Raw genomic sequence first — 23,542 nt, forward strand, 5'->3', positions numbered from 1 at the left:
GCTGGCTCGCACTAGCATCTAATAATAGAGATCAATACTTTAAGCCCCAGAGAACCTTTCATTATACTGAACCTTTTTGGGTATAATTAAGGCTAGTTGTAATATCTTTGCACATTGAAGAACCTATCTAGTACAATTAATGTGCCTCCCTCTAAGGAAGCTCATACGTGATCCACAAGCGAATTACTGGTAACTGCCAGGCCTGTACATGCTATTTGAAAGAAATACAATGTAGATTTGTAGAACGGCAAGTAAATGTGGAGCCCAGCAATTTTTTTTTTTTATTATGTAAAATTCAATTTGCAGTTTATGGAATTTCTTCAGTTCTGTTAAAGGGGTTGTTTTACTTCCTTTAATAGTATTTATCAGGTAGGCAAAGTTAATACAAGACACTTACTAATGTATTGTGACCCTGCAATCCAACAGTCGTGGTCGTGCTTATACACATTCAGGTTTTGATCAGGTTTTTTGTGTTGTTTTTTAAGATAAAACCAGGAATACATTAAAATGCCGCATACCGATACAACCCTGCCCATATACTACAGCTGGCAGCAACATGGTTAAGGCTTGTTTCATGCTGCCAGCATATTGGGCCAGCGGGCCCAGTAACATCTGGCAATGACGGATCAGATATATCCAGCAGGCTGTTCTCTGCCAGACCAGCCTGCCGAAACTTAGTCAGCAGTGTGAAACAAGCCTAAGGACTCTGCTTTACCCACAAAATCGTGCAACCATTGGTTGTCACAGTTGGGCAGGGTTCAGCCTCAGGTGGCAACTGGATCATGCCATATACTTCCCCCACCCACCTTTATGCTTCACAGCTTGTTTTGTCTTCAATAATGCATCAAAAAACCTGAATAAAACATGATCAGAACCTAAATGTTTATGAGCACCTTTAGGCTAAAAGGATTTCATGAATGGTTCCTCTGGTTCCCTAAGCAGTTTTGCCACCATAAGCATTTAGGACATAGCCACAAGATTCTTTTTCAGGTTCCTCACTTATCAGGAGAATGTTTGAGCCCAGTTCTGCAATGTGAATAGGAGAAAGTTTATGATAGTGATGGAAACAACCAACATGTGTGCTTATGCTTTCCATTTATTCTGTACCTGGTAGGGGCCCCACCTACCTCATGGATATGTTTATAATGGGAAAACCCTTTTATTAAACATTTGGCAATATGGTTACATTTGAAGTTATTTTAAGGTCTCATCGTACTATATGACAGACATATTCTCCCAATATTTCTAGCTTAGAATATACATGGTATCAGATAAGAGCTTGCACATTTGTTTTCCTGATGGATCTGTAAGGCATCAACAGAAAAGAAAGTTTACTAAAATCAGTGGCATAAGAAGGTACAGTAGATGCTCAATGTCCTTCTGTAGGATCCCTATTATCCCATCTTTTTTCAGCCTACTTAACTAGGTGAATTCTAAAAGTTTTTTTCCGGGACCTATTCTCAAGTCAGGTCATCAATATCAGATCAGTGGAGTTCGACACCTCAAACCCATACAGCTATTTCACAGTAGACGTCACCTGGTGCTTCCAGTCCTGTAGACTGTATAGTTTCTGGCATTGGTGGCTGCCTGAAACAGCCGAACGTTGGGAGTTCTGGGTGTCAGACTCCCACTGACATGCTATTGATGACCTATCCTGAGGACAGGCCATCAATATCTAAGTACAGGAAAATCCCTTTAATTGATGAATACGCTCTCCACATGGAACTACTATAATGACTCTCTGTTGACCTGGAGCTCAATATGTGTGGACAATAGCCAACCACTGCCAGGTCCTATCCAGCATCAGTGGGTGATGTCTGATGTCAGATGATAACTACTGTACATACAAAAGGCAAGGTACCTAACAAGTTATATTCCTAATGTTCATCTATTTTTTATTATTGTCAGACATGGAGGTATAGTATTAATTGAAGGAAAAACACAGGATCCATAATGATAATGATTGCAGTGCCGCCAACACATTTCATAGCAAATACCTACACTAAATGACTACAGGGAATACAAAATAATCCATTTACAATTAAATTGAATAAAACATATTCAGCGCTTGACCTAAAAGAAGAAATTTAAAGATTAGCCACGTTTATAATATCTTATTAATTCTAGTACAAGGGCTGTTCGTAGCCCCACATTATTGTTGAATGTGAACCTAAAGCATGAAACTTCCAGGATGAATTGCACCAATAGCTAATTCTACCCATAAAAATCCTTTAACTACAGGCTATTAAAGATTGCCCTAGCAATGCTTACTAATAGGTAAAGCATCAAGTAAAGCATCAGCCAAACTATTACATTTATGCTTAAATAACATATGGAACGTGGCATATTATTGAGTGGTGAGTGGTTCTACAATGGACCATTTTGCTTTATGAATCCTTGGATGATGTACACGTTCTGAATCCAACAGTCATGAAGCTAACCAGAGGTGAACCATGCTTCTGGCTTCATAAAGGACTGACTCTCCAACACCCGCTCAGTCCCCAGATGGCCAGTCAATTCAAACTACACCCGTATTAGAACTCATTGCTCTCCATATGCATTTAACAAGGTGTTAATGCTTGATCGGCACACAGACAACTTTTTGAGATTATGTTTATTTGTTAGAAGATTTTTCTAAAATCCAGTGGAACAAACTAAATATCAATTAATCTAACTATTTTTCATTTTAATTTTTAATTAGAAACCATTATGTTACTTGCTGCTTTCCACCACATGGCAGACAACAGGATACAGCACACCTAACAAGAACTTAGCAAGCAACGAAACCCAACTGCTCAGACACCCTCCCACAGGTAGAGGTGCCTGAAGTACCCAGGATTGACAGCCATTGGCTGGTGAAGATTAGGATGTGCATGCTGCCCCTTTAAGAGCCAGAGGGGGAGCATGTACGCACCCTAGGGGCAATAGTGCAGAAGTCTAGACAGCAAGCAAACCACAACCTGCTTGTAGTGACAGAGAAAAACCGACGGTTGGACCCACCAATAATAAGGCATTAGGAGCTGGGCCACCTGGCGAGGTAAGTGGAGCAGTGGCTGTTGCAGACACCGCTGTAACAACATCATCGTAATCGGAGGTGGATGGGAATCACACTATTTAAGTTTTTTTTCCAGACAGATAAAAACTTGATAAATATGTTTCAAATTGGTAAAATTTACCAATATACCTTCTTTACGATACCAATTTCACCACTGGTCCACATCACTTCCCGGTTCATTCCAACACTGAAATGGAGCTTCCACCTTCTCTGTGTCAGCACATGACCACTAATGTGCATGAAAGGAACTCAGCCAGGATGGAGAAGGGGGATGATTTAGCTAATGAACTGAGCCAGGAAGCCAGCTCCATTCAAGCATGAAGGCACAGAGGAGAAAATGGCCCACAACTGAAATGGACTAGGGCAGATATCAGTACCTGATGGCATCTATCATTATAAAATTATATTAGTTTGTTTTATCAATTTGACTTTTCAAACATATTTGAACAGCCCATTTAAGCAGTATGTAAAGTCAGGTCCATAAATATTGGGACATCAACACAATTCTAACCTTTTTGGCTCTATACACCACCACAATGGATTTGAAATGAAATGAACAAGATGTGCTTTAACTGCAGACTGTCAGTTTTAATTTGAGGGAATTTACATCCAAATCAGGTGAACGATGTAGAAATTAAAACAGTTTGCATATGTGCCTCCCACTTGTTAAGGGACCAAAAGTAATGGGACAATTAGCTTTTCACCTGTTTTATAGCCAGGTGTGTTATTCCCTCATTATCCCAATTACAATGAGCAGATACAAGGTCCAGAGTTCATTTCAAGTGTGCTATTTGCATTTGGATTCTATTGCTGTCAACTCTCAAGATGAGATCCAAAGAGCTGTCACTATCAGCAAAGCAAGCCATCATTAGGCTGAAAAAACACAACAAAGCCATCAGAGAGATAGCAAAAACATTAGGAGTGGCCAAAACAACTGTTTGGAACATTCTTAAAAAGAAATAACGCATCTGTGAGCTCAGCAACACCAAAAGACCCAGAAGAACATGGAAAACAACTGTGGTGGATGACCGAAGAATTCTTTCCTTGGTGAAGAAAACACCCTTCACAACAGTTGGCCAAATCAAGAACACTCTCCAGGAGGTAGGTGTATGTGTGTCAAAGTCAACAATCAAGACTTCACCAAAGTGAATACAGAGGGTTCACCACAAGATGTAAACCATTGGTGAGACTCAAAAACAGGAAGGCCATATTAGAGTTTGCCAAACAACCTCTAAAAAAGCCTTCACAGTTCTGGAACAACATCCTGTGGACTGATGAGACCAAGATCAACTTGTACAAGAATGATGGGAAGAGAAGAGTATGGAGAAGGAAAGGAACTGCTCATGATCCTAAGCATACCACCTCATCAGTGAAGCATGGTGGTGGTAGTGTCATGGCGTGGGCAAGTATGGCTGCCAATGGAACTGGTTATCTTATATTTATTGATGATGTGACTGCTGACAAAAGCAGCAGGATGAATTCTGAAGTGTTTTGGGCAATGTTATCTGCTCATATTCAGCCAAATACTTCAGAACGCATTGGACGGCACTTTACAGTGCAGATGGACAATGACCCAAAGCATACTGCAAAAGCAACTTAAGAGTTTTTTAAGGGAAAGAAGTGGAATGTTATGCAATGGCCAAGTCAATCACCTGACCTGAATTCGATTGAGCATGCATTTCACTTGCTGAAGACAAAACTGAAGGGAAAATGACCTAAGAACAAGCAGGAACTGAAGACAGGCCTGACAGAGCATCACCAGGGATGAAACCCAGCGTCTGGTGATGTCTGTGCTTTCCAAACTTCAGGCTGTAATTGACTGCAAAGGATTTATAACCAAGTATTAAAAAGTGAAAGTTTGATTTATGATTATTATTCTGTCCCATTACTTTTGGTCCCTGAACAAGTGGGAGGCACATATGCAAACTGTTGTAATTCCTGCACCGTTCACCTGATTTGGATGTAAATACCCTCAAATTAAAGCTGACAGTCTGCAGTTAAAGCACATCTTGTTTGTTTTATTTTAAATCCATTGTGGTGGTCTATAGCGCCAAAAATTTTTGAATTGTGTTGATGTCCCAATATTTAAGAACCTGACTGTATATCATTTATTGGTTTGGCATTTACCAGCATTTTTACCTGATTTGTAGAGGTTAACCTTTTATTTAGAATGAACTTTTAAGTGACATGAGATAGGCTGGAGATGGACTTGGGCCACTGCAGGTTTGTACAATTGTCAGTTTTATTCTTAATTATGATCTACAATTGAAGCACAAGGACATTTAAACCATCGACAAGAATGCATTATTTTAATTAGCTTGTTTCATTTACTGCCTCCTGTCTTTGTAGGGTCACCCCTGTCAGTCTATCCCATCACATCTCATCTTCATACGCTCAGAGATTAGGAGAACAGCTAAACCAAGATTTATTTTTCCATTTTTCCATTTTAGAGATGACAGAGCTTTATATTCTTTCCATAAGTTATGCTTATGGTTATATAAAGAAAAATGGAAAATCATTTCACTACAATGACGAAGACATTGAACCATTTAAATATCCCCTAAGAAATACTAATCTACTGTAGATCAATATGTGGCAGAGCTGAAAGTGGATATGTAATTGGTAACTGCAGAATAACACATTTATCCTCATTAGTGTGCAACTCCAGTCATTTATAACTGTCAGTGTTATGCAGATATTCATATACGCAGCGGCCTTGCTACAAATGACATTTCACCACAAGTCTGACCATGATATGACTCCTTCTGATAATCACTCATCATCTCATGGACTATTAAGAGAGCCATGTGTAAAGATGTGTGTACATTAGAACATGGGTGGTGCACGTGGCAACCATTAGGTCCATCAGATATCAAGTATCTATGACAATATTATATGATTATTTTCAGTCCATAGGCCGACATAACCCCTGCTTGCTTCCAGTTTAAAGGGTTGCACAAAAACATGACTGCTTCCTTTCAAAAACAGCAGCAGACTTGTCCACAAGGTTGTATGTGGTAAAGCAGCTCTTCCCCGTTCACTTTAATGGAGCTGAGAGCCAATACCAAATACAACCTTTGGACAGATGGGATGCAGTTTTTTGGACAAAAATAGCCATGTTTCCAATTAAGAGTCAAATGAGATTTGAAGCTTACTTGTCAAAGGTTAAGGGGAAGGGAAAACACCAAATACACACCACAACAAATAGACAACAATCCAGGCCTCAAAAGCTAAGGAAGAGGGATGGTGACCTCCTAGTAATCCCTAGGCCTTTCCCTAACTCCTGCCAGTATGAGCAGATCCTGATGGTGGAAATACTCACACACCGGATACTTGAAGCCCTGCTAAAACTGACGAGTCCTTGGATAGGTAGCGGGGGATGGGACAGCTGTTTCCTTCCAGAATGAAGGAACCTGCGTCTCCCTGAGACCTAGAAACAACACACACCAGATAATAAGAAACAGCGAAGGCAACAAGTACTTAGCTTAGAGATGTATGGAGAAGCAGGAGATCCAAGACAAAACAGTACTAGCAACTCCAAGCAGAAACTATTAACCGCATGGTCAGCAGTGTGAGGCGGACCTAAATAGAGCCTCATCACTGATAACGAGCGGCACTTGAGGAGAGGTAAGATCCTGCCAAATAACAACATACATAGAGGAAAACAGAGAGACCTGTCAGATAGCCTCACATGCAGCAAGTCTATCTGACCTTCTCATCTCTCACAGGAGGGACCATGACATTATTATTTAGAACTAGAGAATACCTTAATGGGTCGTTCAATACAGCACCATCTATTTCTATCGGCTGTCTCTGAAATTTCAATTGAGCCCCATTCACTTGAATGCAGATGAGTATAGTACAAGACACAGCCAATGAACCCACTTAGCACTGTTTTTAATAGGGAGAAGCATACTTTAGTAATTGAAAACAGGACTGAGATACATCTTCTCGCTTTTGCCATCAAACCTTTGTGCAGCAGAGTACTAGCTGGCATTAAGGGCATCCAACAGTCTGTAGTATAGAAACAAGAATGCCATAAAATAGTCCATAGATTCTTAGAAGTCAAAAGGGTTGTCTCATCTGGACACGTGTAGTATAACAATAGGTTATATAATAAATGTTCAATAGGTGTAAACAGACCCCACTTCTGGGGCCTGCTCCTATCTCAAGAACATGGCCTCATCATGAACAGAGAGCATAGCACAGTGTCCTCTCCATTCACTACTATGGGACTTCATAAAATAGCGAAGTGAGAGCGATTGGGCAGACTAGATGGGCCAAATGGTTCTGATCTACCGACACATTCTATGTTTCTATGCTTGGCTATTTTCAGAAGTCCAGTGAATGGAGAATAAGCCTCAAACCTCTGTGAAACTTCTTAAAATGCCAAAGCAGTGAATGGAGGGTTGACCGCGCAAGCATGCCTTTTTCTCCATTCACTTTGGGCCCTGTTCTTGAGATAGGAGTGGATCCCAGCGGTATGGGACCTTTATGGCATATCATGTCGGTTTGCCATAAATGTCCAGATGGAACAGCCCTTTTTAGAGTGGATAATTGGACTTTCCAGTAGCTGTCCAGTTACATTATTAATTTGTTTGAAACTTACTGATAATTCAACTATATTATTCATGCAATATCTAGCACTGGAACCCAAGGATAAGATGAATTTCCTTTTTGACATAATTATTCTGTCACATCCACTCCCTAATTATCCCTTAATTATTGTACTCCTCCTACAACATCAAACATAGATAGATACATCCATCAAAGTGAAAAGATTCATTAGAAGAAATGAAAGTTACACCTTTCAATAAACCGGCAATTATCCTTAAAATTGTCACAGGAATTTCACTGTATGATTGTACATGGTATAATAATGTACAAACAAGCACAGCACCTTAAGGTGCTCATACACATTAGATGAAATCAGGACAAACCTGCTGAGTTTGTGAAATTGGTTGACCATCTGAAGTGTATGGGAGTTTCTCAACTCTCTCCTGACAGCAGATGTTGGGAGCAAGATGGATTGGGCAGTTGGACTTCAACATGCCTGATCCTTTTGTCCTCAGAGGAGATAATCATCACTAGAGGTGTCAAAGAGCAGCTAACTCCTCACTCCCCGCTGAGAACATGCTTGGTATGGTATGGATGTGTATGGTGGGCAGGAGGAATAGCTGTCAGACTACAGCTAACCAGAGTCTAGGGCTAGCTGTAGAATCTGGCTTTGACGCCCTGTTACAATGAGATTCAGACATAATAATCAAGAAGAAATAGCAGCGTTCAGAGCATCATAAATCTCAGGCATATGGTCACAGACACTGAATGTAATGTCGCATGCAGGGAGAATAAAAATAGGGGTCTGATGGAAATCATCTGAACATTCAATCCATGCAGCATATGCAATATACAGTAAACACTACTCTTTAATGGGGTGTCCAGGATCAGAAAAAAATTTACCCCATTTTTCCTAAACTTACAAGGGTGGTTTCACATACGTTTTTTGGAAACTGGATGATCAGTAAAGAGAAGTTTACAGCCCTTGATGTCTGCACAAAGCCTATGAGCCTAATGCCACTGGACTCAAGCATTGGACTCGTCATTAATAAATTGATACATCCTAATGCCAATAACCTGGTTACACCGGCTACATAATGACATGCTGGTGGTTTGGTCGCCCCAAACCTAGTGGCAGGTTCCCTTTAAGACATTCTGTTCAGGCAGCCAGCTTTAACACGGGCCTAGAAAGCTGATCAGTGATGGTGCTGAAAGGAAAGCCGCTATATTTGTGAGAACAACGGTTGCTGTGAAGTTTTGTATTTTTGTACCCAGTAGCAAAAAACAGCTCTAAAGGTGTCAGACAAAAAGTGTGCTGTTTAATTAGCTCAAGGATTTCTCGTAATTTCTTGCTTTTTTATTTGTACTTGCAATCTTTTACACTCACTTTCTTGCTGTGAGGATGATTCTTTGTTGCTACTGTAGACAAAGTCACTTATGACCCTAAGAAAGGTGATCTTGCTCAAGGCAAACATCTCAATATATCAGAAAAGCTTGTCACCTATACAATATCTCCTAATATGCATGGAGCTATCATTGTTGACAAGGCAACAGCCCTGTGGTCTATTCACAGCCTGTATCGGTATCTCATGTCACTATGAGGATCTGAGAAGGCATTCTAGTCCTGAACACTACGGAGCAGCCATCTCTAAGCTGACGTTGACTGTACATGCTGCATTTATTCTTAAAACCCTACACTGCCGGAAGCAATGTATAATCTCAGCTGTTCTAGTGTGGTAAATAAGGTAGCCAATTATGGTCAGCATTATGGGGACTGCTTTAGACGTGGATGAGATGGATAAGCAGATGGTGGCCACATTTATTTTCCAATTTTGAGTGTAAGATTAATTCTGTAGAACAGTCTACATGTTCAGTGTTATAACTGCTAACCTCAGTGTGGTTATATAAACTGATCAGCCATAACATAAGAACAGCTATTACGTCTCAAGGTAGGACTCTAATGGTCTTCTGGAGTCAAGACATAAGAAGATCCATTAAATGGGTTTGCAGGATGAAAGAAGCATGGCTCCTCTCTTCCACAAATTTCACCACATCCATCCAAAGTCTGTGTGCTCGTCCAGTTCACTTGTGCAGTTAATTTTGAAGCGAAAGAAGCTCTTCCACAATCCTATGGCTAGGTCATCAATATCTGATTGGTGGGGATCCGACTACTGACACCCCTGCTGATGAGATTTTTGAAGAGGCTGCCATGCTCCACTGTAGAGTGGCTGCGCTTAGTATTGCGGCCCAGGCCCATTCACTTAAATGGAAATGAGCTGCACCTAGGCTAGTGATGGCGTAACTATGGCATGGGTGCCAGAGGTGACACTCCGAGCCCTCACTGTGGGCACCCTTGCCGTGGCAAAAGTCTATGGTGCACCAATATGCTTTAGACTCTTCCTGCCATTCATCAGTGCAGGGCGCACTATGAACAGCACAGGCAGTGCACTGAATGCAGGCAGGCTATTATAGTACATGGAAGACATACTCTATTGGTATTCAGGTTAAATTGCCATGTTGGCACTTTGCAATAAATAAGTAGGTTTTGGATTGCAGTTTGGGCACTTGGTCTCTAAAATGTTCTCCATCACTGGCCTAGGTCATGTAACTGATGAACATGTTATCAATGGCCAAGAAGAGGCGAAAGCACCCACTGGAGCACCGTGATCTCCACAAATAGGTGGATACAGGTTTCCTGAGCGCTGTATTCTGTCATATTACAGAACTATAGCAGCTATAATTACCTTAATGTGACTACATAGACATTGTTCTGGAGAATAATTTCAGAAACTACTCTAAAGAATTACAATGGAGGTATTTTGACTGAAGAAAACTATCCAGTGCCTATGGTGATATCAAATGTAATCAATGGAGAGATTACTATTGGCCGTGGCGGTTTCTTTTCCCTTTCACATGGCTCAGATACATTGCAGTATTTCACATTCTCAGGAAATAGAATGTAACAAAATTCTTCCATCTCTTTCTGAATAGCAAAATATACAGTATCAATTCACAGATTTTTCAGACTATGACATGTGCCTGACCATAAAAATGTCTTTGAAAATTTTTCAAGCAACAATCTGCAGCACTTGTCCCTGAGATCACTACTTGGGGACAGCATTTCACCATCATGAGTACTGCTATTAGGTTTCAACAGTTTTATTACAGTGTTAAATTATATTCGTTTATAAAATGCAGAGAATTACTCCAATAAACCCAGTAGCTCATGGTAATAAAAGTAATCAGTGCTGTTCATTTACTAAGCAAAAAAGGCACTGATTGCCATGACTCATCTCAGGATGCTGAACGTTCAAGAAGTTGACCCTTTTGGAGAGGGATACGCAGGCCTTACACATAAGATACATGTTGGCTGAATGCACATACCTCCAACTTCTATCTTTCCTCAGATATGCCTCTGACAGTGGTTTATCTCCCTGAAAAGACCTGATCCTCATCTCCCACAGAATTATGCCACAGAGTAGAGATGGGAGGCCCCCCCCATACCCATTACATGGATGGCCAATCCTGCCAAAATTGGTGGGTTCAGCCGATATACATCTTACATATATGGCAACTTTTAGTCTTGGGATGAACCATGTTCTTAGACTACAACTGTATTAGCAGAGTACACTAAGTATTTCTTAGATATTAACCATAGCAACATAAACTGCTTCTCATCACCAAGATTAATGAAACTGAATAGTTCTGAACTGGCCATGAACATCACAATTTTGATTTATTATGGACAAAATATCTGATATTGTTCAGAATGACTTATAGCGATGCAACAAAATGGACAATTTTGAACATACTTGACCACTGACTCAATTGACCAAATTGAGGTCGCCTCAAACAGAACCTCTAAATGCATCCAGCTATTAAAATATAAAGTATATAAAATAAAAATGTTATGGATTTTTGACTGACAATTCTAAAACGCTTTACTAGAATAAGCATCACAATTGTCCAGTATGATTCATATTTTTGATCAGACCACAGTAAACTCAAAAAGAGTAGATACATAATGTGGCTGGTCCAGGCAGCAATGCCATAGGTATTGGGGAGTTACTGCTGGGTCTTGGTGTCTAATAGAGCCCAAAGGAACCTACCGTCATATAAGAGGGCATCAGTACTATTAACATATAATGCTGAGGGGACATGCTACAAATGCTACACCTTGACCAAGCAGTATCATTGCCTACAGAGAAAGATCTAATAGTGAACTTGTCAATCAGCCCATAAAAAGAAGCCCTAGTGTCTGGTAATCTACTCTGAAGCCATGCCTTTCCACCATTGGGGTTGTAACAGGAACCTGCTATTATGTTAGAACCTTGACCTACCAGAGGACCCTTTAGTACTAGGACAGAAAGTGTAAGGTTGTGTACACATAGGCAGAGACACTGTAGAGTTTCCATTTGGATTTATTCCGCACAAATGTCATCCTGTGTATTTGCATGTAGTAGAATTTCACACCACCAATTTACTGTATTTGCAGCAAATCCGCCTAAAAATCTATTTGTGTTACATGCGGATTTTGATGTGGATTTGCAGCGAACTTAATGAGGATTTAACATTTTGCAATACAAAGGTAATTCCTCAGCAAGTCCGTGGCAAATCTGCATCAAGATCTATATGTAGCACTTGTAGATGTTTTGGCAGATTCCCTGTAGACAAACCCAAGGCTTAAAATTACACCACATGTGAACCCACCCAAAAACGCAACATGAATGTTCCCCTATTATGAAACAATTGCATAAACAATTTTTTTGCACTTTTTCCACCTAAAAATCATGTTTTTTCTATACCAAAAATAATCATATTCAAAATATGTTTTATTAACAATGGTTTAACATCTTGTGATTTCTGTATCTAGAGACCTGGCAGCGATATCTACTCATTCTATGTTTAGCAGTACATTTATATGCTTATAATGCTGCCACTTGACAGCCATGTATATTTTTGTACCCACCGATCACTACAATCTTGATCTTAGATAAAAGAAAGGTTGTCAAGCTCCACGAATGCTCCAGCATGAGACAGGGGTCACCACAAGCACGACAGAGATATGTACTGTATACATGACTGACACCAGTTCATATACACAACTGCTAGAAAAACCTAAAGATCTGCAGTAAAACATTAGCAAATGCTGAGGCAGGCTTCCCACAGAGAACCATTTCAAACATGGAGACTGCTTGAGATTTCAAAGTAGAAGAATATACTGTTAATAGCACAGGAAGGCAAATGTGTGATGGGGAAGGCTGCAAATGGCAATCGAACAAATGGGAGAGAAAAAAAAAAAGATTTCTCTAATCAGCCCAGCTGATTGGAAAAGTAATTCAATTCCCTGAATGGAGCTTGACAACATGACAGGGAGAAGGCGAGAGGGTAAGTTTAATCCAGTTGATCTCTCAACAGAGCAGAAGATGAAAGGATGGGATGGGAATTCTTCTCAGGTCCGAGGCAGCTCAAAGACATGATCATGTATTATCGGAAATGCCAGCGTATGGTGCTGTGAAGAGGCGGAAAAAATCCCAGTATTCTGTAACAATGATGAGTCTGCTATTGTAGTCCGTCCATAATAAAGCCTGTCCTAAATTGATAGGGTCAGTCTGAGCTGAGACAGGCAATTTGGTGCTCTTTCAATACATGATACTAGCAAAAATAGGTGCCGCAACAATACAAATTATTTTTACTACATCACTGCTTACATTACCTACAGTACATAATGCAATTTTATTAAACTTCAGCTATAGGCAACAAACCTTTACCCGATGACTTTCTCTAGACTTCTAAGCTGAACCAGAGGATCCTTAAAATTATTATTATTATTATGTTTGTGTTCTAAAGTATACTCTGTGTATATAACATTTTTCCAAGAAAGGAACAATGTAACTTTAAGGGGTTGAGCGAAAATGGGGGGATGGAGATATGGTGGGGGGATTTGGCAGGACTTGTAATGGCCACCCAATTATTACCGGACAGAAATAAATCACGAAAAAATTGACTCATGAAATGTAGAGCCACTAATATCACCCAAAAATTTAACCACAATCTTCACAAAGTGAAAATCGAAAAAACTTTATTGACAATGTATAATAAATACATACATAATAATAGAAGGCAGCACAAAGGTGGAACACAAGAATGAGGAACAGGACCCAAGAGGGGGCTGAGAGGTCGGCACACCAAAAACAGGGAAAAGAATAAAAGATGAAGGAACACCAAGACACCTCTGAACAATAAGCCCCGGGCAATGCAGCAGTAGAGGCAAATATGAGGGCAAAAACTTGGTGATTAGAAAAGAATAAGCATACCCTGGATGGTGTGTCTATCTCTCAGCCGCCTCCTTACCCAACGCCGTTTCGCCAGTGACCTGGCTTCTTCCGGGGATAACTTAACGTAATGGGAAGCATGCCTGTTTCTTGGTGCTTACTGCTCACTCCTTATCTTCCAAGTTTCTGATGCTCTGCTGGGCTCTCTTGCTGAAAATATCCAGTTTGACATCAGCACAGCCAATCACCAGCCGCGGCAGAGACAGGATACCCTTGTGTCATGTGACCATTTGACAAATCAGATGTTTACAGCGAGGGAGCCCAGCAGAGGATCAGAGGTCCGGAGGAGAAGGAGCGGGGAGCCAGTAAACAGGTAAGAAGGCTTCCCTTTACAGGTCTGGCTACGTGTGTGTGGGGGGAAGAGGGGGTTGACGACCCCACCACCAATCTTGCATAACCCCTTTAAGGAAGTAGTGCGGTTTCAAAAAAACATTTCCATCTGCCTTATTAAGGAATTCTGAGTTAGTAGAGAGGGCTTCTCTATTCAGGAACCTCAACTCTTGGCCACAGGGAAGAGTAGCTAAAAAGTGACTCTTCTCTCTCTGGAGGACCTGTTCTGCATTATACAGATAACCCAATAATTTGAATGGCCATTGAGTAATGCTTTGTTTCTCCCTTGGTGAAGCTCCAGGGAAACACTTGATGTGAAGATTTCCTCAAAAAGAAAAGTACAGCTGATTTCTCTAGAAGGGGGGGGGGGGGGTTTGTAATAATCTTTTTGTCTAGGGACCCTTTTAAGGATACAACCATACATTCAGCTTTCTTGATGCAGTTTGGGAAGCCAAAGTCAAGAGTGGATGATAAAAGGAGAGAAAGAACAGGTATGACTCCTTTTTTTTTTATTCACTCCTGGTTTTGGTTTGGCAAAACAGCCTAAAAAAACCTGAATCTGTGCCCATAACCTTATAAGTAGGGATAGTCCAAAGTGGAGAACCCATTAAACCATTCCTCTCGATTAGTCTGGCTTTCTCTGCAGTAATGGTAGTAGTAGGTATGAGTATAATTTTGGTACAGAGACTAAATGGAAGACTGTCTCTAATTAGAATACCCAACTATAGCTTGCAGACTTTGGGTGGCTCCATAAAAGACAACTGATAAGCCAAGCCATTAGTGTGAACAGACTTAGAACAATAAATACAGTAGATACAAGAACTGAATTCTGAATTGGATTATGTCAAGTGCCGTACAGTCAAATAAGAAAGAAGTGACAGGGAGGAAACAGAAGTGAATTGAAGTTTCATATGAAGCCAAGACAATAACCAGGATCAGCAACTGGAATCAAGAGTATATGAGATAGTTGAATGTCTCTGTGGCTAAAGAAAACAACATATCCCAGGAGACGTTATAATAAGTTGGACCAGCAATGTCATCAATGTGTAATCCTGGCCTTTAGAATGAGTTTCCACATAAGATTTTTTTATGCAGTCTTTGAAGCCAAAGCCAGGAACAGATCGTAAAATGAGGACACATATAAAGAAAAGTCTATTCTTTCCAAATCTACTCCTGAAAGTAGCTGTGGCGCCGGAATTAGTCTTTGGAATTACATACCATAGCTCTATCCATTGTGTAGTAGAGGGTGCTGGTCACTGCGGTGCTGCTTCCATTCACATCAATGGGAGAGGCACTGCAGTAACAAGCTCCATCCATTTCACAATGGAGCTACTGCACAACAACTAATTGTCAGGGATGCGGGGTGTTGGACCCCTGATGAACAGATATTGATAGCCTAAACTTTGTCTCGCCAGAAGTCACGCAAGACTTCGGTGAATTACTACGCTATTCCTATCTGCGTATTTAAAAGCATTTTAAAATAGGAATCCGAAGGGGCCTTTGGTATTGGCGGGTACCTCGGTACCAAAGCCCACTTCGTATTCCTATTTTTAAATCTTTTTAATACGCAGATAGGAATACCGTAGCAATTCACCGAAGTCTTGCGCGATTTCGGGCGAGACATATATTTTAATGCTATACGGAACCAGCATCAACACCGAAGTTTTTGAACAAATTGACTTCAGATCTATGGTCTGAAGCTCGATTCGCTCAAGCCGAATTATTATGCATGTATTATACATGTTTTCTGGCTTTTTTCAAGTGCTATATGAAAAAAAGCTGAAAAAAATGCATTAGGCTTCTTTGACACATGGGGCAGAGAAATCCAGCAGGATGTTCCGGCAGAAACAGCCTGCCAGTGTTCTCTGGATCCGGCATAGCCTGAGTGCCATGTGCCGGACCCCATAGACTATAATGGGATCCAGCAGGAATCCAGCCACTTATGCCGGGACTCGGCTGGACAAATATCGTCGTGCTCAACAGGTTTTGTCCAGCCAAATCCTGGCATAAATTCTGGGGAACAGCAGTATCCACCTATGCCGGATCCAGATCCTTCTGGTAGAGGAACAGCCTGCCAGATTGCTCTGCCGCATGTGTGAAACTAGCCTTACGTAGAGCATGCTGTATTTTGAAGAAACAAAGACCCCAAAAATTTGAAAGCAAAAATGGGACAAAAAAAAAACACTAAAGCTAACAAAAAGGCCATGAAAAACTGCATCAAAATGCTGTGTGTGAACCTAGACTAACAGATATGCTTGATCTCAAGTAACTTTTCCTGGCAAATTCACCCACTGGGCTTTCTGTTCAATATATATTGCAAGGTGCACTAAAAATATATAATTTGGAGCTTTGTGGCCATCCTGTAAATTTTTTAAAGCCTTTGGAAAATGTTTCTCTCTAAAAATGCAATGCACTGGCATCCTTTCAGTTTGCATACTATCTCCCTCTCTAAATTAGTTAAGTCGTCCTTAAATGTTCTCGTACCATTGGAGCGCTAATAAGCCACAATTACGCCTTTTTAATTGATAATTAATGCTGTTCTTTACAAGTTTTCAGTAAAATGCAGCCCAAGACTCTTCAGGTGCTGACAAACTACAAATGCTAGAATAATCCTCCATGCTTGAGCTGTATAGCACGATAGAAACCAAACCTAAAGGGAATATGTCAGCACGATCTTGGACTATCATCTGCTGTAATAAACAATTATTACTGGAGGTTAGGAGTCCAGATCACTATTTTTTTCCTACTTCCCCCCGTTTCCGCACTCAAAGCTGCACAAAAGTATGTCTGGACAGCTGTGCATGCTCATGAGTCCTCTCCGTTTTTCAGTGCAGCTATGACCAGGGGGGGGGGGGGGGCAGGAGGATAGTAAAAATGGCAATCTGGACTCCTCATGTGCAGTACTACTCACAAGGGTGGATTAAGTGCATCATAGGCCTGGGACTGTCTACACAACTCAGGCCCCCTCCATCCAATTTTCCCTGACATCCCGCCTTCCATGTGCAGCCCAATAGTTATTTTTTTATGTATGTATAGGCTGCAGTGCTCTGTGAGTGCTGCAGTCTCTTCCTAGACCATCTGACATCACATCAGCCACGTGGTCTAGGAGCAGTTTAGTCCCATGCAACTGAATAGGGCTGAGCTGCAATATCAAGCACAGGTTCTATCAAATAGACATTGCTGTGCTTGTTACACAGGGAGGAGGCCGCGGCGCTCACTGCAGCACCACAGTCTGCTCAAACATCTGATTGGCGGAGGTGCTGGAGTTGGACCCCACCAATCTCATTGGGCAGACTAGATGTGCCAAATGGTTCTTATCTGCCGACACATTCTATGTTTCTATGTTTCATATTGGTGAGCTATCCTGAGGATACCCAATCAATATGTAAATAATGGAGAAACTGTACATGTTATCTGTAGTGTTACATAGGACTGCAGGTACCATCTTCTACATTATCTGTACTCAGAGAGCTATCACTGTGTTATCTGTGGTATTACATAGGACTGCAGATTACATTTACCACATTATGTATACGCAACGAGCTATCACTGTGTTATCTGTGGTTTTACATAGGACTGCTGGTACCATCTACTACATTATCTTTACTCAGAGAGCTATCACTGTGTTATCTGTGAAGTTACATAGGATTGCATGGAATATCTACTAAATTATTAGCACTCGGAATCTCTGAATACAACTAATGTAGTAGATGTCACACACAGATCTATGTAACATCACAGATAAGTATAGATAATTGATGTCACCTGCAGTCCTATGTAGCACCACAGATAACACTGTGATAGCTCTCTGAGTTCAGATTATGTAGTAAATGTTCCCTGCAGTCCTATGTAACACCCCAGATAACACTGTGATAACTCTCTGAGTACAGATAATGTAGTAAATGTTCCCTGCAGTCCTATGTAACACCCCAGAAAACACTGTGATAGCTCTCTGAGTACAGATAATGTAGTAAATGTTCCCTGCAGTCCTATGTAACACCCCAGATAACACTGTGATAACTCTCTGAGTACAGATAATGTAGTAAATGTTCCCTGCAGTCCTATGTAACACCCCAGATAACACAGCAATAACTCTCTGGGCACGGATAATGTATTAGATGCTACCTACAGTCTTATGAAACACCAAAGATAAAACAGGACTGCAGGATGTAGAAGATGTTACCTGCATTCTGGCGGCACCTCCTCGTTCTTGCCACGCTGCACCTCTGACCTCCTCGTCTTTCGGCTAGGATGCAGCAGTGCAGCAAGAGGGGGGAGGCAGGGACTCAGCAGCTGCGAGCAGTCCTTCAATAGCAGCCGCAAAGCTTAGGGGGGCAGTACAGCGCTCAGCGCTGCTGAATTCACTGTGTGCATGTGGGCGTTTGGGGTGTTGGGCCCCACTATGGTGTCGGGCCCTAAGCTGCTGCCCCAAACATCCTTATTATATTCCACTGACGACTAAAGTATTACTGCTGATAATAGTCCAAAGTCATGGTGAAGATTCTCTTTGAAATCCATAAGAGAGTCAACGGCCATTTCCTCGCAAGAACTGTCATCTCTAAAAAGTCTTGCCTGAGGCTTAGGTGATTGAGACTGTGATGGCTGGTCAGAAGCAGTCAGCTCCCAAGTAAGGTGTTATTTTGGCAATAAACTACATGGCCTCATTTCTTTTCACTATATATTTTTCTTGGTAATTGCGGGGCTGCAGGCAGCAGTGATGGATGTAAAGCCACATTCTTCCATGAAACAAACGTCTAAAAACAGCACTGCTCAATTTCTCCCAGACCGGAAAGAAAAACTTCACAGTAAAAGCAAATAACTGTGGGAAAAATAAAACACAGTACCTTCCATGACATAGACCAGCGACCCCACGTCCCCTTCCTTGATGATACAGCTGTCTTTGCCATATTCAACAGGATACATACAATCCACTATCTCTTGAATCTGGGAAATCTCAAGGTTCTTCATGAAGTCATTGTCAAGGATCGCTTCTTTAATTAATTCCTTGGACCTGAAGCAAGAGACACAATATTTAGTCATATCCTGGAGGCGGTAATACTAAATGATAAAGGCACACTGTTCTCAAAGGCTTTTATCTGCCAGGGTGTAGAGTGACTTTTTATGCATTTTTCATTGCAACTTGGTAACTTTAATACCTAGAGGATGGCAACTGCAAGTTCAAGGCTAAATAATAAATCCTGCTATAAAAATACTGCACAGCATGTATTCACTGCAACTTAATTTTACCCTACATGGGATATTTGCTTGCGCTATGTATGTCAATGGAATATTTTATAAATATGATAATACAAGTTAATGTCTGTTCTCTCCAAGTTTAATAGGAAACAGTAATCATGGAGTCAATTAGAATAATTATCTTTAATAATGCGAATGTTCTCCGGCTTGCATTCTCTTTGATGTTTTCAAGCATGTACAGAATGCATATATCTACACATTTGATATGTACTTTTATTCAGCATAATTATAATTTGTGGCTAACAGTAATTTATTGAATATTATACAAAAATTACTACTTGGAAGAAACATGTAAATAATAGAAAGATTTTTCCTTTTTAACTCTTCTTGACCAAGACGCCCACAACGCTAGCGAGTCCGGATATACCCATCATATAATGTGAATGGAGCACCAGGTGAGGGAAAATGTCTCTTATCTGTTGCTCTCCAGCTGTAGTTGCTCACCTAGCCGATCCCCAGCTGCTGCAGTTGTGACAGAGTCAGTAATTATGCTTTGGGCGGAGTTAGGGGCGTGGCCTAGTATGAAAAAAAGGGCCGCAATGCGCGCCGCACATATTGTCCCTCTTTGCCATTTTCAAAAGTTTGCATGTATAGCTGATTTCTCCTGTAACGTGGGGTGACATAGCAGCTAGGGATGGGCGAATTGATTCGCATAATACTTCATTTAAATACTGTACGGAGCGAGCGCTCTGTACAGTATTAGAACGTATTGGTTCAGATGAACCGAAGTCATTACTTTGCGAAGTCTCGTGAGACTTCAGGTACAAGCTTTAAAAAATTTATTACAACCTTTTCCCGAACTCCAAGGTTGGAACCGAACCCGAGGAAATGTTTTTTTTACAGTAGAAATTCATTTTATGAAGTTATTATGCGAAGTCTTGCGAGACTTCGTGAAGTAATAACTTCAGCTCATCGGAGCCAATACATTCGAATACTGTACGGAGCGCTCACTCCGTACAGTATTCAAACAAAGTATTATGCGAATCTAGTTTGGATGTTTCATCCGAAGTCGATTCGCTCATCCCTAATAGTAGCCCCACTTACGGAAGGATACAGCCCCCAGAGAGGTTGTACAGGGCTGGGCAACCTCACTGCAGAGCTGATCGTTCAGGCTTTCGGCCTCTGGCAATCACATGATCGCCAGGATCGGGGCAGGAAGTGGCACTGCATTATTAGTGTGCAGCTGTGATCTCAAGGGCACTTGACTTATATGCTGACTGACCAGATGCATCTAGTCAATGGACGGTCAGCAAGCAATTACAGTGAATGTCCAGCAAACAGACAGTGCTAGCTGATCCCCTATCATATCAGTCAGTAGTCTTTTAGTAGGCTAAATTGCAATGAGAGTGCAGCAACAACCAGACAACACATGCTAAGAATCCCCTTGAATATTTATAAAGGAAAAAGACGACTCTGGTCTGACTTGAAATAATGTAGTTTTCCATGGATGAACAGAACAGGTTTTTGCAGCTTCAGAGAAGGTCTCAATGCCCCAAAGTCTGTGATCATCACTAAGACACAAATAGCATCAAAATCTTCAGTCTCAAGGGAAACCAGCAGGAACCGCTTAATAATTTAATTTAGATATTGCTTAGCATATTAAGCTCTAAGCTGCCTGAAGGAACAGGCAATGTTCGGGGTCCCCGGGAGCTTTGAAGGGTTCCGACAGAACATTTTTGAAGCATGTGTTCTGCCTGGAAGCCAGTCTTGGGTTGCTTATAGAGCCTTGTTATGCTCCTTGCTGAAACATTTTATGCAATTAGAAAAAGTGGATATTTGGAGCAGTAAGTGATGCACATTTTCAGCGCAGCTCCAAATCCCATCTCAGGCAGAGGCACTTCACCTGGAGCTCTACAGCCTCCCAATGGAAACAGCCATGCACACTCATCACTTTAATGTCTTTAATGTTTCATTAAAATGTGCTGTTCAAGTGAAGACATCCTGGATGCTCCGGGATTCTCCAAATGAACACTAGCATGGCAGAGAACTGAACCTGTAAACTAGCAAACGTGGGCATGATGTGAAGCAGACCGCTGACAGTTCTGCTTGACACCTACTGTTCTAGAAACAAATGAGAGATACAGGGGGAATTTATTGTAAGAGTTATATTTGAAATCAGATTATGCAGAATTTCAGAAATGTCACACATGGGTTAAAAAATTGTCGCATCTTTACAGCTGTTGTGATGGCCTAACGCTGACCAGCTGGGGTCGACATCTTGCCCCGTTGTCGGAATTCAGCACCAGGACTACACGGCTCCATCAACCTTGTAGTGCTAGAGCTCATCACTGCGGCGCTGTTACCATTGAAGTCAATGGGAGAGACGCTGTAGTAATGAGCTCCCTTTACTACAAGGTTGATGGAGCTCTACAGCTCTAGCACTGACTTCCAATGACTGACACCTCAGTAGGCTCCTTCCATTGGTAACTGCAAGCAGATGAACCCAAGTAATTTAATTTTATGTAACTGCAAGGGATTTGGATCTTTATATCATATTAAGGCATATATCAAGCTTCGGCCCAACGTATTAGCTTTGATTTTTTGATTTTTTATTATTATTTTCTATAGTGCTGCATGCCCGCCTGACCCCATCGATTATAATAGCTATAATCAGAATATCATAATTTGGCCAGACAAATATCGATGTGCGCCACAGGTTTTGTCCAGCCGAATCCTAGCACAGTGTTTCCCAACCAGTGTGCCCCTAGATGTTGCAAAACTACAACTCCCTCCCACAACCAAAGACTGTCCGGGCATGCTGGGAGTTGTAGTTTTGCAACAGATGGGGGCACACTGGTTGTGAAACACTGTCCTAGCCTAAAGGCCAGAGAACAGCTGCCTCCCTACTGGATCTCATTACAATCAATGGGCTCCAGTGGTGAAGGGCATTAACCCTGCTAGTCCAGACCTGGAGGACCGCGGCGGGCTGTTCCTCTGTTGGAACAGCCTACAGAATGACTCTGCCACCTGTGCGAAATAAGCCAAAAACAGCAGAATGTTCCACATGTTTGTGTTTAGATGTCAGTAACTGGAAACTGCACTTAGTTCTTTGTGTTTTTCTTAAGTTGCTACTTATAGCCTAAAATTAAGTAATATTTCGAGGGGAAAAATGCCTTTTATAAACACTTTACTTAAGATTCTTTTCTCTCATCCAAAATAACTGGACATGAAGTGACCTTCCGAGCATCACACTACACAAAATATGATGGCAGCCAAATAAGCAAATGACGGCAGTTCCCAACTGCATAGAAAAGTACAGAGAACTGTTTTCCTGTACATTAGAAGGAAGTGGCTCGTGGAACCTCGGCAGTTTATTATCAATTTTCCATGTCACAGGGCAAGTTTGAGAAGACAGAAAGGCTTGCAGAATGAACTCTTTTCACTGGTGACCTTTGATCACAACAAGATGATTTCTAGTGTGTTCCTTTGAACTGATTCCAGTGTCATCAATAAAATGGCATTTATATCATTGTGCCATGGGAACTCCGATTGAAAGGGATAAAGAGATATGCACGCACGCAGCAAAAGCCCAATTCTTCACGGTTCATTTCATTGCTTTAATAGATTATGCTAGAAATAAATATACGAAATATAAAAGTGAACTGTAATGGAAAAGTTCTGCGCACATACCGTATAATGCAAGGGAACGGCTTTAAGACATTCAAGTCACGATGGGCTTGAAAGGAGGCTTCCTAAATGGCTCACAAAGCTATGTACATGAGGTCACCATCATTGCAGCCCAGCTGGGAGTGCTGTCAGGGTCCCAACAAAAAATTTAAGGAGTCTCTGCCGCCACCTTTACTATTACTGTTAGTTTATATAGCAACACTTCTGCACATATTGGTTCCCCCTTTAGTAAAGCTTAGTATAATAGGGTGTCATCCCAGAAAGGTCCCATCCCTATACTTCCATCCTCCTCACAGCGATGCTGCAGGTGAGACAGGGACTTTAGAAAGTCTACAGCAAAGGGAGTTCTCGGAGTCCCTCGGAGGATCAGCAGAGAGCAGCA

At 41.3% G+C, this 23,542-nt stretch overlaps 1 protein-coding gene across 3 annotated transcripts in view; it reads right to left on the bottom strand.

Annotated features, from left to right (window-relative positions):
• The window catches only part of PRKG1 (protein kinase cGMP-dependent 1), a 1,133,286-nt gene that overhangs the window by 807,981 nt on the left and 301,763 nt on the right, over positions 1-23,542 (bottom strand). For all 3 annotated transcript variants that reach the window (XM_044296555.1, XM_044296554.1, XM_044296556.1), the window contains exon 2: positions 19,122-19,288. In XM_044296555.1, the coding sequence (XP_044152490.1) occupies positions 19,122-19,288 (167 nt within the window). The remainder of the gene's footprint in view (positions 1-19,121; positions 19,289-23,542) is intronic.

Source organism: Bufo gargarizans, chromosome 6, assembly GCF_014858855.1.
Source record: "Bufo gargarizans isolate SCDJY-AF-19 chromosome 6, ASM1485885v1, whole genome shotgun sequence".
NCBI lineage: Eukaryota > Metazoa > Chordata > Amphibia > Anura > Bufonidae > Bufo > Bufo gargarizans.